Here is a 15,040-nt window from a genome sequence, read left to right as displayed (position 1 = left end):
AGATTGATTCTGCTTGTAACTTTTTTCATTGGCTAAGCAAGAAAAGTAACAGGCAATATTGTGTCTGAAAAGCAAGTTCGAGCTGTTGTATAAAAGCAATATCACACTTGCAGAAGAACAGCTCTATTGCACGAGTGATACTGCTGAAAAATTATCTATTTTAGAAAGAATAATAATGCAGATCCAACAACTGTGACTGAAAAACATCTAATAACCCTGGATGCCATACAACCTCAGAATCAGAAATGAATCATATCAACATCTAAAGCTTCTACGACCAATAGTATGTTGTGCAATAAGATGTATATCGCAGTTGAATCGAAATGTGTCAGATATTTTAGTAATGATGTACAGCGACCTAATTCTTGTATGACTAATATGTAGACAGTAGAGATTTTCCGTTTAGGTCACATTTATGTTCAAAAAGTAAATTTAGCTTCAAACCTACTAGGAGTGTCCGTATATACAGATGCATCTCAATAAATTAGAATGTCATGGAAAAGTGATGCCTTGACCCCAGCCTCAGTCCATTTCTTGTGAAGTTCACTCAAATTCTTGAATCGATTTTGCTTGACAATCCTCATAAGGCTGCGGTTCTCTCGGTTGGTTGTGCATCTTTTTCTTCCACACTTTTTCCTTCCACTCAACTTTCTGTTAACATGCTTGGATACAGCACTCTGTGAACAGCCAGCTTCTTTGGCAATGAATGTTTGTGGCTTACCGTCCTTGTGAAGGGTGTCAATGATTGTCTTCTGGACAACTGTCAGATCAGCAGTCTTCCCCATGATTGTGTAGCCTAGTGAACCAAACTGAGAGACCATTTTGAAGGCTCAGGAAACCTTTGCAGGTGTTTTGAGTTGATTAGCTGATTGGCATGTCACCATATTCTAATTTGTTGAGATAGTGAATTGGTGGGTTTTTGTTAAATGTGAGCCAAAATCATCACAATTAAAAGAACCAAAGACTTAACTACTTCAGTCTGTGTGCATTGAATTTATTTAATACACAAGTTTCACAATTTGAGTTGAATTACTGAAATAAATGAACTTTTCCACGACATTTAATTTATTGAGATGCACCTGTATTAACAGTAAACGGTTTGTGAAAAAGGATGCTGTTTGCTGTTCTAATACACCTTTCAAATCAAATGAAGTGCAGAATATTCAAGGTTGTTACTCCATCTTGAGCAAATTTACTCCATTTTCACACACAACAAAGAGACCTCAGTAACATAGTGCAATCAGTGCAAGAGTCGTGCTTTAGATAGACCCTGCTTGTGTCACTATCTTTGTTTCTATTGTGAGCTCAGAAATGCAGATGAGGAGATATCAGTGATATCAGTCTCTACATTGCTTGTTATAATCTTTCCGGTTTGTGGAGTCCTCAGTTTAGTGAATGTAATAAGCTCTTTCAAAGCACTTAACCTCGGCGCATGTTGATCTGAGATGCCCACAGGCACTTGAGCACCCACACGAATGCCACTGAAGGAAGTTATGTGATGCTATATCTACTATATGCAACTGCTCCTTCCCTTCCCTTCCCTTACTTAAAAAAAAAAAGTATTATATCACAAATGAACTCAGGTCTCTTTAATGCTAAAACAAAGGGGGGAGTATAGAAATGGACCACTCTTCAGCATGTAAGATCACTGACAAGAAGCCTTGAGAAGACAGTTTGACTGATAGTCTAACGGTCATGTAGCACCTTGTGTTTCTTATTTTATTCCTATTTATACTCTGTAAAAAAAAAAAATCTCTCTATATATATTTGCAGTATTTCAACACAAAACTAGGATGTCATGTAAATGGTTTTGTATTATTCTTTGTGTTTGTTATTGTTGTTATTAATCAGAATGACATGCCGACCTGAATCCACCATTTGGAGAGTGTCGGGGCATTAAACTGCTTGAAACTCTGGCTCTGTTGTCATTCATTTGTGTTCAGTGTCTTATACACCTGCTTTTTTCCTCACCATTTCAGAACCCTCGATCTTCTCCTTCCTCTTGTTGAGGGGAAAAGTGTCCAGAACAAGCAAATATATGTTATTATGTGTATTACTCCATTGCGTTCTTTCAGGTTAGAAGTCTTTGGCACTGGTAGAATCCTCATTTCCTGAGATGGACTCCACTTGTTTTGTGTCCAGACTCTCATAATTATCTTTTAAATGGAGAAAAGATGTTTTACTTATCAGACATTTACTACAAAACAGCATAATTTCAAGTATGAATTGCTAGAGTGGAGGCTAACAAAAGTGTGAAAGGTATTTGGTTTATCTCGTCTTTGATGTTAAAGTAGATTTGATTCCAGTGTACAGATGCAAATTGACAAAATGCGTCCCAGATAAACAGCACATGTCTTTGTATGTCGCTCTATCAGATCATTTATCTCAGATTGTGCACTTACCCTCATTTCTGTGTATAAGAGATTCATACTGTTCTGTTTCGCTTTGTTCGAGCTCTGTGACAAAATAAAACAATCTCTTAAAATGTATCACAAAAAAATTTGCAATTTTATAATATTTAAATATTTGCAAACATTTTATAACTTAACAAACTAGCTGTTTTTCAACATGAAGCATAAAATGGCACTTTGCAAATTCTAATACTTTTAAAGTTACTTTTTGTGACCATCATGAATTTAATTAACAATATTGTTGCTTGCCTTTTTGGACTGTATGATCAGTAGTTTTTTCGGAATGTAAATTGTTCTCTTGCATCTCTGAATTATGTTGGTATGAAACATGGACACTGGAAAATTAATTTGATATGCAAATGCTGAAACATCTTTACATAAGTGGAATTCTTCTAGATTATAATGTAAACAAAAGAAGCAAATGAATAATACCTTAGTTTGATGTGCTTCCAGTACAAGTAGAGAAAGAAGACAGATGCGATGACAGCAAGCCACAGTGCTATAGAAATACTGATGAGAGGATCTTTGCCTGAGCAATTGTTCTCAACACTTGCATTTTCTTCAATGGCAGAAAAATTCACTGGGCAATTGAACAAAAATTAAATACAAAATTAAATTAATGTTGCCTTAATAAAAATGCTATTATGTTGCTATGGTATACGGCTGTTTAAAGCAAGGTGTAAATATACATGCACAGGGTCTTGAGTGAAATTAATACCAATTTATGAATGCAGAACCAAGTTGTGGTTGAATGAAATTAAATCAGTCTTACCTGGAGTATCCTGAGGCATTGTTCCTGGTGTCAGCAAAAATGTTAGGATATGCAATGTATTAAGGTTCAAATACATTCAGTAACACAATAGTGTATATGATACAATTTTAATTTGCACAGGAAAGTGCCACGAGTGTGTGGGTGAAGGGTGCAGAGAGAAGGAAATAACCAAGAGGTTTTCAGATGACCTGTTGCACAGCATTCATGAAATGCCCCCTTTTTTTAACTGTGAAGTCTACACCTCAAACACCTCCGTTTCCTGAGTTCACTTTGTTTTCACATGTAGCAACAACTTAAAATGCAAATAATTATTACACGTTTGACTCTGGATAATATTTTGGGGTAGGTTTTGGGCAATGGTAGGCTAATTGTAATTAATAAATGGTTGAAAAAATGTATAATATGAAACTTATTTGATTACTTGATTATACCTTTCTGTTCTAATATACCAGTGCTGTATTGTATCTTTTCTGAATGGTTGTTAGCTTTGTTTTAATGTAGCCTATTTAGCTATAGTTCAGGGGGAAAATGTAAAGAAAAAAGAAAAAAATAGTTGTTTGCACATGTTAGTGTAATTAGACGTTTGACTCAGTTATAAACAAAATAACTGAAATAAATTGCAATTGTCTTGAATGTCTAGCATTCATGCAACTATTTCGCACTTCTATAACCCGAGAGAGACTCTTGAGACAAAACAATCAGTGAAAGCAACGGCACATCTGAGCAGAACGATCCGTAGAAAACGGGACACGAGAACGGCCAGAAAGCAACTGCGGGGCGGAGAAGCAACGGAAATGGTCGAAGGTCATCCTTCTAGCTCTTACGGTTAGAAAGACGCTTGAAATAAATCGCGAGCAAACACTTTGGGTGCGAATAGCTGCTTGTTTGCATTTCACAGCGCTGGCTGAATTTCTTCAGTTTTCCTTACCTCTCAAGCCTTTTGTTTAAACATTTTGTGGGTGTCTTTCGCGAACGGCTCTTGGTTTTTACAAACGATAATGTAAAACTATGGCATTTGTGTTTAGTATAATTACTTTGAATAATTTAAATTATATTTGTGCACACATACCAGTCATAGCTCAAAACATTGCTAAATATAGCTGAATTATAGTGTACTAAATGAAGAGCTGTTTGAGAGCCGAAAGAGTCGGTTCTTATTGCTGAGCTCGAGCTGAACCAAATGATCCGGCTCCCTAAAAAAGTATTCCCATCACCAACCCATCCAGCGCTGTTTGTTCTATGGGTTATTGAATCGCTTGTGTGTCTCATACTGATTGAGAAATCGCTTCAACGAGAGAGCGGTCCGAACCAATTCGATACGTTTGGCCAACTGACTGAAAAGGAAAAAAATGATTCAGGAATGATTGGCATCGCTGGTTCAATCGACAGAAATAGCTACTGGACACACGTAATAACTGCTGAAACACTTGCGGGGGAAACGGTTCTCAGGACAGTCGGAGCGCAAGCACGGTGCGTGCAGCTGCAGGCACCACTGGTCACAGTTTGTGTCTTTTGTCTGGCTTTCTTTGTGTGTACCATTTGATGACGAAAATGTGTTATGCACACAATGTTTACTAAGCCAAGACATCAGGCATAAAATAAAAAATTCTTGAGGGGGCACCCGGATTTGAACCGGGGACCTCTTGATCTGCAGTCAAATGCTCTACCACTGAGCTATACCCCCTTCTATAATTCCAGTCTACACAGACACCTACTAGAAATTAACTGAGGATCAGCGCAATGAATTATAGAACGAACGTATATTTGAGCATATTTATACGAGTATATTTGAACGAAATAGCTCCGTGATATGGTATATGCTGTCAATAATAACAACAACATTTTTTTTAAATAAACAGCAACCAAAAACATTGCATACGTCGCGATCACATGATAACAGTATTTCCGGAGACCGGAAGTACATAAGTAGTGGAACAAGGGGCATTGTGCACTAAATAAAACATTAAAACTGGCCTGTGTGAGGAGTGTCAATAAGAGGAAACAGTTGAGCATGTAATTCTACATTGTAGAAAATACAAGACACTGAAAGAGGTGATGGAAAATAATTTAGATTATAAAGGAGTTCGGGGTGTAGAGTCTCACTTTAAGAACAGCCTTAAGTATGACATACTGAGCACAGGTTAGAGTTCTATTAGTCTTTTTAAGGGAAGCTGGGCTTTATTATAGGTTATGATGGATAAGAAGGATTTTCCCCCTTCTCCTCTCCCTCGTCTTCTATACCCTGGTACGTCCTTGGGCCCCGCACTTGAGGGGGCCCAATGGGGAACGGACCGAGGAGGACCACAAACTCACACCAGGCCCCACGTCAGCTAAGGACGGCCCTGTCTATACCCATGTCATTGTATAGAATTAGATTGTTTTTGTTATTGTTGTTGGTGTTGTTTTAAATCACTTTATTAAACCTTAAAATAACAAACAGGCGTTGTCATCATTCCATTGTTAAACACATTAACAATAAATCCAAGCAGCATATCATAAACACAAGAACAATAATAATAAAAAAATAAAGTATATAAATAAAAGTTAAAATATTACCAAAACATGTAAAGTAAATTATTAGACAAATGAAATGAATTGGGGGGGTAGAAGTTTAGAGATTTTTAAGGCACTCTTTGTCTTTAATCGTTTTATTGATTATTATTTATTTATTATTGATTATTATTTATTATTAAGACGCTGTGTGTTTCGTTGTGAAAGCGAAACTACTTTGTTTGGCCTTCCAAAAGAGGACGATATCCGCTTCGTCATGCCTAGAGCTGATCCGTGCTGGTCGCTGAGGAAATACATCAACTTCGTGGCACGCTGTGGATCGCCGGATCGGCTTTCACCGTGGACGAAGCGGAGTCCAGCCCGGGGTCGTCACATGTGGTTGCCACTCCTTCGTCGAATCCGCCGGCCGCGCCGTTCTCAAGCCCGCTGGCCTAATACACAAAATAATGTTCTTTTTAGCAACGTCATATGACCCCTTTAACAAATCTACATTTATGTATCTAAAACTTCTACAATCTACTTATTATTGCACAGAAATTCAATCTCTTTGTTTTGCATGAAAACACCAAATTTAAGACACCACTGATAGTTTTGAAGTGTACTTCTTTCATATTAGGTAGCAAAGGAAATGACAGGTATCTAGTTCTAACTTTGATAGTGTCAGCTTTTGAAAACTTCTCAGATAAAACCTTTCTTAAAAAATATTATTTTGTAGTGATCTCAAAACCTTGTTATTACATTTAACATCCAAGAAATAACAATTGTATGTAGGTATTACAGAAGAATATTGTAATATACCTTTAATTAAATTCCTCACAACTACAGGAATAGCTTTGACAACTAAAGAAAATGGTCCAGTCTTTATAAAATAAAGATTTCCTCTTATGTAAAATACACCTGTTATTCAAAATGATAACATTATGTGGAGTAAAATTATGCTTGTACGACATCTTCCAATACACCTGCACATGAAAATCAGATATCAATCTGATATCTGATATCTAATCAAAGGCCGTTTTAATTAATTAATGGGTCAAAATCCCATCTTAAAAGAAAATAAATTCCTCCAATACTTTGGAAAAGATGAAAAGGAACACGAAACCATAAAGACTGTTCACTTACAAACATTTGTAACCATCTATAGAATTAGATTGTGAACCTACTGTTTGATCCACACTCCGGAACAGAATGTGGCGGTAATGCACCAATAAGCTGGATGCCAACCGCCGTTAAAAAAAGAAGAAGAAGAAGAAGACCGGAAGTAAATTTATGCTGATCGTAAAGACGAACGTCGCTTGAAAATGGTAGTGTAGAGCTTCAGTGTTTTCTTTTCTTTTGTTGCACTTTATAGGGTGGTGATGTGTGTTAATTTTCTGCTCTTCATACAGTGTGCAACGTGCATTTACTGTTAATAAAGTGCTTATTTGTGTTGTGCCGTTAATTAGCTAGCTAATATAGCGTAGCACAGCAGCTCGTGTTTATTTATATTCCAGGACAGAATAAGTAGTTATAATTTACATTTTGATGCCTCGATGTCTTATTATTTTCCGTATTTAAATGTACAAATATCAGAATTTATTTTGTTACTAAGCTGTTAGCTTCGAAATGAATTGTGATGCGTCATGGCCTTACTTTCAGTTTGTAGGCTTAACTGAAGAGACTGAAATGTGCGTTAATGTAATGTGGTAACTGCCTCATTCACAGTCATTCAGGCCATTTTAACGTGATTTTTTTTTTTTTTACATCAGCTTCCTTTTATGAATGTTTCTATAATACTATGTGTTTTATGCAGAATACCCGTGGCCTGCGCTCTCAGCTGAAGGACAGTGTTCCCGTGACAGGTCTGTGTCCACAGGCGGGTCCTTATGGGGTTCAGGACTCTCTACGCAGGGGGTATGTTCTGGCCAAATAAACCTGTAAATGTTTTTTTCTGCCCCATTTGTATTCTGAATCCTTCATTGTGATGCGATCATAGGTTCTCAAGCGTAAAGAATGAGCTGCTACCAAGTCATCCATTGGAGCTTTCGCCATTTTAACGTGATTTTTTTTTTTTTTACATCAGCTTCCTTTAATGAATGTTTCTATAATACTATGTGTTTTATGCAGAATACCCGTGGCCTGCGCTCTCAGCTGAAGGACAGTGTTCCCGTGACAGGTCTGTGTCCACAGGCGGGTCCTTATGGGGTTCAGGACTCTCTACGCAGGGGGTATGTTCTGGCCAAATAAACCTGTAAATGTTTTTTTCTGCCCCATTTGTATTCTGAATCCTTCATTGTGATGCGATCATAGGTTCTCAAGCGTAAAGAATGAGCTGCTACCAAGTCATCCATTGGAGCTTTCTGAGAAAAATGTGAGTAGAATCTAAGATTTGGATTCTTGAGTGCATTGATAATGTACATGATCCTACAAAAGACATCTAAATGTATAAATACATGGGGGAGAAATGATGGGGGGTAATGCTCTTGCAAAATCTAGAAATGTACAATGATGTAAGTACCATCTTAAGTACAAAAATATATTACATCAATTTTTAATTACATACAATAGTACTAATTGTAATACATTTCAAATATGTAAAAAGTAGACTATTTAAAATATACAAACATTAAAAAAACAAATTTTTACGTCATATAGGTATCAGTGCATTATCATACATAAGCCTCAGAACTTATAAAAATAAATAATAAATTAATGTGTGTATTGAAACCAACAGTGCTTATTATTGTCGAGCTTTTAAGTAGAACACAGTGTCACGTGCTGTAAAGGTTTATAACCAGTTTGGGTTAAAGGTTATTTTACTGCATAATTACAAGCAGCTAACACTGTAGTAACTGTATGTGTTCTTTAATGTTGCTCTATACTTATTTTGTAATTACAATGTAACAAGGACACCCTAAAATAAAGTGTAACACCAGCTTGTATTGTGTGAAACCAGTTTCAGCTTAACCAGGACAAGATGAATTTCAACACACTAAGGAACATCCAGGGTCTCCACGCTCCCCTCAAACTACAGATGGAGTACAGAGCGGCTAGACAGGTATTGTGAGCAAGTGTCATAAACATGTAAATTATACTGTAAACACCCTATACTCATTATGGAAGACTATTGTATTTAAATGTTTCACTTGCTTGCTTTCAGATTCAGCGTTTGCCCTTCCTGCCAAGCTCAAATCTGGCCCTGGATACCCTCAGAGGTACTGATGACTCCATTGGCTTTCAGGACATCCTTAATGGTATGAAGAAACATTCGTTATTACTCGCACGCTACCTTTTAAGTCTGCAAAGTTATGACCTATTTAGTTCCTTGCATGGTTTTGCTTTATACAAATATGGCACTGATGATTGCTGGAGATTTTGACAGCTACTTTTGTGCAGCATACTAGGTCTCATGTGCATTTTTTCCCCCAGATCCGGTCCTGAGTGAGATAATGGGCGATCCTCACATCATGACCGAATACAAGCTTGGTGTCCTGTGAGGATGCCGTTTCTGCGCTATTTTCACCCAAACCTGTAGATTGTGTTATATGCATTGTTTGACCGCAGTTTCTAATAAAATGTAAAACTTGAATTCAGAAATTGTGCTGCAAAACAGAACCTGGTTATGAATCTTGTTTATTAAAAGAACATTGAAACACTGCTAAATTGCTCGGATGCATTTACACGGAAGCATTAGAATGGGATTATTTATAAATGAAGGCATAAAAATAGCAAACAGATCTTTGAAAGCACAACGTTCAGTGTAAAATACACTTGTCTTTTTTAATCCTCACGATTCTGAGAAATTTGTTACATTTTGGGTTGTATTATTGTTTGTATATTCTCAGGATTGAATTTATAACAATCATGCAGAAGCAATTTACACAGTAGTATAATTATAAAATTAAAATGCTAGATCTTAAGGGCACACACTTTAACAACTCAAAAGTTAGCCATGCTTCATACGACAAAAAATGTATATATATATTTACAGAAATAAAACTGCATATTCTATGCCATTAGTAAAAATTCAACACTTTCAGTCCAGCTTTTCTTCCTGGAAGAAATCAGCAGAATTGAGATGTTCCTGAAACTTCTCATATTGCTAAATGGATAGAAAGAAAACAGGAATCAGTTTGCTCATACATATTTAAAGAGCTTTTAAAGACACATAAAAGAAGGTTACATATTCACACCTCACTGATCCATCCTCCATCCTGCAGTTTAGTAAAAACTTTGTTGACTGTGTCCTTAACTGGTTCGCCATCCTCTCCTGTATCTCCTTCCTGTATTTCCTTCTGAGCTTCTAAAGCTGTGTGACACCTCTCAAACAGATGGTATTTAAAGTGCTTTAGGGCATGGTAGACCTCGGTACGACTGGCACAGACAGAGCCAACAAAGAAACTCTGCAATTGTTAAATAAATATTCCATCAACAAGTGCTCGAAATTAGTCTTCAAATCAATTTATAGTTAAATTGTATATGTGATTTGCATGGAAAACAACCTGGGAATCATCAGGCATGAACTGGTCCTCCTGCAGGGAGTTGTTGTGGTACAACTGGCCAGAGAGGCGCACAGTGAAGCGTCCCGTTCGATGAAGCTCACAGGCTTCACATCCCTTCGTCTGGACCCTTGTCATCATTACCCGCAATTTGGGATAACATTCAACCCTTTCCTTTTCATAAACGAAAATGATAAACAAATCTGCACCACAACACAATGTTTTTTTAAACTTCACATACAAGTGACTAATAGTAAAGCAATCACTTAGAAATGTGACATCTTTTCATGAAAAATACAAACACAAAGGGCTTACTTTGTAACGGTCTTTCCAGCGGCTCCTCTGCTTCAGGTTCTCCAGACGTGGAAGAACCAGTCGCTCATCAAAATGAAGCAATGATGATTTCATCTCCTGGGCGTATCGTTTCGTTCGCTCACCACCTGCAGTCATTGACACAAAGTCAGATATACACTACCATTCAAAAGTATGGGGTCTGTAAGACTTTTTAATGTTTCTGAAGGCTGCATTTATACGATCAAATATATGCAAATAAAATTACATTAATATTGTGAAATATTCTTACAATTTAAAGGAACTGTTTTCTATTGTAATACAATTTTAAAATGTAATTTATTCTTGTGATGGTAAAGTTGAATTTTCAGCAGCCATTAATCGAGTCTTCAGCGTCTCATGATCCTTCAGACAACATTCTAATATGCTGATTTGGTGCTCAAGAAATATTTCATTGTTGAATATTCATATATTGCACAGATGTGCTGCTTAATATTTTGGTGGAAACCATGATATTACATACTTTTTTCATAAATCTTAAATGAATGGAAGTTTCAAAAGTACAGCATTTATTTGAAATAGAAATCTTTTATAAAATTCTAAATGCCTTTTCTGTATCTTATAGAAAGTGCTCTACATCCAGTGCTAAGAAGATAAGGAATAACTTGATGAACATACTGTAAAGTGACTTGAGGAAGCTTGAGTCCAGTACATTGATCAGCAAGGCTTTGACCACCACGTGAAAGTGGGTGAGCTGAGATCCTGTGATAACTGTAATGGGAGGGGAAATGAAGTGAGATGGGAAAATGGGAAATGAGATTTTCAAATTAACTTAAATGCTACAGGCACATCTGCACATAGTGGGATTCCAAATTGTAAGCAAAACAAAAGCCAGAATCACGTGGTCTTACACTGGCGTGGAAGGTGAGAGAGAAAGGTCTTGTCTTTGGCCTCCCCCTCTTCCTCCTGATCTTCATCCTTTTTCCGTTCATCTTCCTCCACAATAAAATCCTTCAGACTGTCACTACTGCCAGCAAGTTTTTCCTCCTCGCTGCTGTTTAGAGGACTGCCGTTCTCTTCCACACTAGATTCATCATCAGAATCGTCTGCTTTACTCTGCTCTTCAACTTTGTTTTCCTTGATCTCCTCTCTCTCCTCTTCTTCTGAACCCTGCAGAAAAGATCCAATAGACAAGGTATCTAGTTATTAGCCAATACTTTTTTCAGGAAACCCCTTGGTTTCTGTCACCATGACCATTATTATTATAACAGAAATTTGTTCCACCTTAAAGCTGAAACTGCTAAAGAGTGGAAATTGTAAATGGTTGAAACTTTTTCATTTGTATTAAAAGTTACTCGTGGATTTAAAAAAAGTCACATGAATTAGATAATTGGTGGTTGTAGAGTAAAACAAAATATATTTGAGCTTTTCCTAAACCATGCGTGTCAGAAACAGTTGTTTCATATCCATGAACTCCTCAGCCCTAGAAATTCCCCATTAATTCTACAAGGAAAGTTATACATCATATTAGGTATTGGATATTGTACACTACTCCTAGGTTTCCCCCAATCTTTATCAAGTTGGACATGCATGTAGTCTGTCTTGTCAAGCTGAATTCAGAGTTAATGATTATTTAAATTGTATGTATTTGTATGCAATACCTCTGGACTCATAAACAAGTGGGTTCATGAGGACAACTGCATATTTTAAAGCCAAGTCAGCAAATCAGATTTCAGTGGCCAAAATATAAAGTTAACAATGGCCAATTGTCACAAAACTTGTTGGACATGTTTTTCTCTCAGTCACAGAAGACAGGATAAATAAATCAAATACATTACCATCAATATCAAAAACACGATGAACTTTGATCAACATGGCAACCTTATAAATGAATCATTATTAGCCTAATTTATTTTCAGTTAAATAAATTATGCACAAAATGACCAAATTTCAGCCGTGATGGACTGGCCATCACTTCAGGGTGTCCCCCGCCTGCGGCCCTAGATGCTGTGAAGGCTCCAGCCCCCACCCCCCCCGCAACCCTGCAGAGGATAAAGCGGTATAGAAAATGGATGGATGGATGACCAATTTTCCCAAAATTTGACATACATCTGTAAATCATGCACCTGGGGTAGCTTAACATGCTAAGTTTGATGCTGTTTGGTCAAATGGTGGCACTGTAACATGGAAACAGAGAAATGGCAGTAGCTGCATGGCAAATATAAATACTTAATTAAAATATATGCAAACACAAGTGTTTTACTAAGGACTAAAGTGGTTATGATGCTTGACCCAGAAAAGTGCTGCTTGCTACTATTGTACTTTTTCTGGTTCTGTCCTTATCAACTTACCAACGTCCTGCGCCTGCGCCGCGGGGTGCCTGACTTTCTTCTCTTTGACAGCTCCGTGAGTTTACTCTTCCTCTCTCTTCTCTTGGCAGCAGCTTCTTTCAGTTCTGCCTCTCTCTTCTTCTCCCTCAGAGCCTCGTCCTCGGAGTCCTCCGGCAGCCTGAGTCGTTTTCTCTGCAGCACTCTCCTGAGCGGCTCTCCGCCGACGTCGCTGGAAGAATCGCTGGAATCACTGTCATCTAGCGGAGGAGCGCTGGCGCATCTTTTCCTCTGTCGTCGGGGCACGGCGCATTTCTCATCCGTCTCGCTGCTGTCATTCCCGTCACTCTCACGTGCTCGGTAAGAGCTGTCGGAGGTACCGGGATCATCTTCGGAGTTCTGGTACTCACTTTCTGAACTGATGCTCGTGGTGCTGGCGTACGAGCCCTCGTCGCTGTCATCCAGCATACGATCAATGGGATTCACTCGAGTCTTTTTCTTGTCAATGCGAGACTTGGGGGGCGGGCATTTTCGCCTTAACCCAAAAAGCTTTCCTACGCTTCTCATCATTTTTACGGAGAAAAAGTTACCCTTGATTTAACTACCCCGAGAAATGTTGTAATTTAAAAAAAAAAACTTTATATATTATAGCCAGTTGTTATGTATCTATAGACGCATGATCAGCAACAGGATGCTTGCGTACGTGCGCGTTCTGTAAATTTACATTCCCGTCTCGTGAATGATTATTCAGCTGTTTTTCTCATACTAAATCATTGATCCGTGCATGCAGATGTAGATAAAGCTCAATCTATTGCTGTAATCAATATTTAACGAGTGGTTTGAATAAAAATGCTTATCAGCATGTATCATTCTGCTGTAGTCCGCCACACGCGCCATTAACATGGGGGGCGTGTCTGTGTTTTTGTAGGTACGCACTTCCGTCGTTAGCTTCACATCAGCTGGCACAAGTGCGCCACCCAAAGACAAGGAGAATAGTTGTATGTGATTTATATTTGCAACATGGGTTTTATCATTGTGTAATGCTTATTGTTATTTTATCCAAAAAAAAAAAATGTAATCGTGTAAATGTGTATGTCTGTAATTGAATGTTAGTAGGCTACATCTGAAAAGGAGGTATACACATAAACTGACAGGCACAGTGACAGAATATTTCAGCCAAACTGTTTATATAATACTAACTAAAGGCTGCACTATACACTTTTAAATACTACCTACCTGCATCCAAATAGGTTTAATAATCCGGCCTTTCAAACCAAGTCCCTGCAGCCTTTAGTTTGAATGAGTATTATATAAACAGTTTGGTTGAAATATTCTAAAGAGGCAGCAGAGATGAAAGGTGTTTCCAACGAGTGTATATTCAAGCTTTGGTATATATACAGTTCTCATCACTTGATGCTAAAAGTGCTACTGACTAGCTGCTCCATTCTGACATCTTGTTTAGACACAGTCTGCACCCTTTCTTTCAGGCCAGCCTGTACCACCTCTTCTGCCCCTTGGCTATCTGATGTTCTCCACGAGCATCGTTCTAAACTCAGGGCTGCAGAGAGGGTGTGGTGCAAATCAAAAAATCCTACTGACCTTAGTGTGTATCGGTCACTCCTCTCTTCCTTGTCTGCTAATGTCTCCACTGCTAAAAGGACATACTACCACAACAAAATTAACAATTTGTCTAACTCTTGCATGCTCTTTAAAACATTTACCTCCCCCTTCTTCATCAACTCTAACAACTGACGACTTTCCCCACATTCTTCCATCAGTCAAAATTACAACCATCAGTCCACAATTCTCCACACCACAAACTGTCAAACACATCTTACCAGCAAACATACACTTGTTCACATCCATCTCTCCACTCTCAGAGGCAGATGTCTCCAATCTGATCCATTCCAACCATCCTACTACTTGTCCACTTGATCTTATTGCATCTCATCTCCTTCAAGCCATTTCTCCTTCAGTTGTACCTGCACTCACTCACATTATTAACACATCCCTTCACTCTGGTGTCTTTCCCTCAGCATTTAAACAGGCTAGGATAGCCCCACTACTTAAGAAATCCACTCTTAACCCAGCACTTTTAGAAAACTACAGACTAGGGCTGCACGATTAATCGCATGCGATATTTAACGCGCATCTTGTCAGAAAGCCGGTTCTGTAATCAGCGGTAAATCTCCATCACCTGCGTGCTTTCACATTGAGCAGCATTAACTACACAGAGCCGTTGTTCACTGA

At 38.0% G+C, this 15,040-nt stretch overlaps 2 protein-coding genes, 1 long non-coding RNA gene and 1 other non-coding gene across 4 annotated transcripts; 2 read left to right on the top strand and 2 right to left on the bottom strand.

Moving 5' to 3' along the window:
• Positions 1 to 4,795: 4,795 nt before the first annotated feature.
• Positions 4,796 to 4,867, bottom strand: trnac-gca (transfer RNA cysteine (anticodon GCA)). The gene has a single exon. It is a non-coding gene; the product is annotated as a tRNA-Cys (tRNA).
• A 2,044-nt stretch (positions 4,868 to 6,911) lies between these two features.
• On the top strand, positions 6,912 to 7,720 carry LOC107685505 (uncharacterized). Its single transcript, XR_001633959.1, has 3 exons — positions 6,912 to 6,998; positions 7,487 to 7,587; positions 7,670 to 7,720. It is a non-coding gene; the product is annotated as an uncharacterized LOC107685505 (long non-coding RNA).
• A 65-nt stretch (positions 7,721 to 7,785) lies between these two features.
• On the top strand, positions 7,786 to 9,255 carry LOC107685499 (proteasome maturation protein-like). The gene is made up of 5 exons (XM_016482097.1): positions 7,786 to 7,901; positions 7,984 to 8,044; positions 8,630 to 8,731; positions 8,834 to 8,927; positions 9,103 to 9,255. Exons 1-5 carry the CDS (start codon positions 7,786 to 7,788, stop codon positions 9,168 to 9,170), a joined length of 441 nt encoding a protein of 146 aa, XP_016337583.1. The 3' UTR covers positions 9,171 to 9,255.
• Positions 9,256 to 9,288: 33 nt separating this feature from the next.
• Positions 9,289 to 13,735, bottom strand: LOC107685481 (coiled-coil domain-containing protein 82-like). The gene is made up of 7 exons (XM_016482076.1): positions 12,815 to 13,735; positions 11,375 to 11,633; positions 11,142 to 11,234; positions 10,488 to 10,612; positions 10,176 to 10,346; positions 9,867 to 10,076; positions 9,289 to 9,775 (listed from the first exon to the last, which is right to left on the bottom strand). Exons 1-7 carry the CDS (start codon positions 13,358 to 13,360, stop codon positions 9,710 to 9,712), a joined length of 1,470 nt encoding a protein of 489 aa, XP_016337562.1. The 5' UTR covers positions 13,361 to 13,735; the 3' UTR covers positions 9,289 to 9,709.
• Between the last annotated feature and the right edge of the window lie 1,305 nt (positions 13,736 to 15,040).

The sequence above is a fragment of the Sinocyclocheilus anshuiensis genome, unplaced genomic scaffold, assembly GCF_001515605.1.
Source record: "Sinocyclocheilus anshuiensis isolate Anshui unplaced genomic scaffold, SAMN03320099.WGS_v1.1 scaffold922, whole genome shotgun sequence".
In the NCBI taxonomy this organism is placed as follows: Eukaryota; Metazoa; Chordata; class Actinopteri; order Cypriniformes; family Cyprinidae; genus Sinocyclocheilus; species Sinocyclocheilus anshuiensis.
The sequence above is the reverse complement of the archived record's forward strand: the minus strand, read 5'-3'. Positions and strand labels throughout refer to the sequence as shown.

Coding starts and splice junctions, on each gene's coding strand:
- LOC107685499 (XM_016482097.1), top strand. CDS start 7,786: ATGTGTTTTATGCAGAATACCCGTGGCCTGCGCTCTCAGCTGAAGGAC. Junction 7,902..7,983: donor CAGGACTCTCTACGCAGGGG/GTATGTTCTGGC, acceptor ATGCGATCATAG/GTTCTCAAGCGTAAAGAATG. Junction 8,732..8,833: donor AGTACAGAGCGGCTAGACAG/GTATTGTGAGCA, acceptor GCTTGCTTTCAG/ATTCAGCGTTTGCCCTTCCT.
- LOC107685481 (XM_016482076.1), bottom strand. CDS start 13,360: ATGATGAGAAGCGTAGGAAAGCTTTTTGGGTTAAGGCGAAAATGCCCG. Junction 11,634..12,814: donor GGCGCAGGCGCAGGACGTTG/GTAAGTTGATAA, acceptor TCTTTTCTGCAG/GGTTCAGAAGAAGAGGAGAG. Junction 11,235..11,374: donor CTCTCACCTTCCACGCCAGT/GTAAGACCACGT, acceptor CTCCCATTACAG/TTATCACAGGATCTCAGCTC.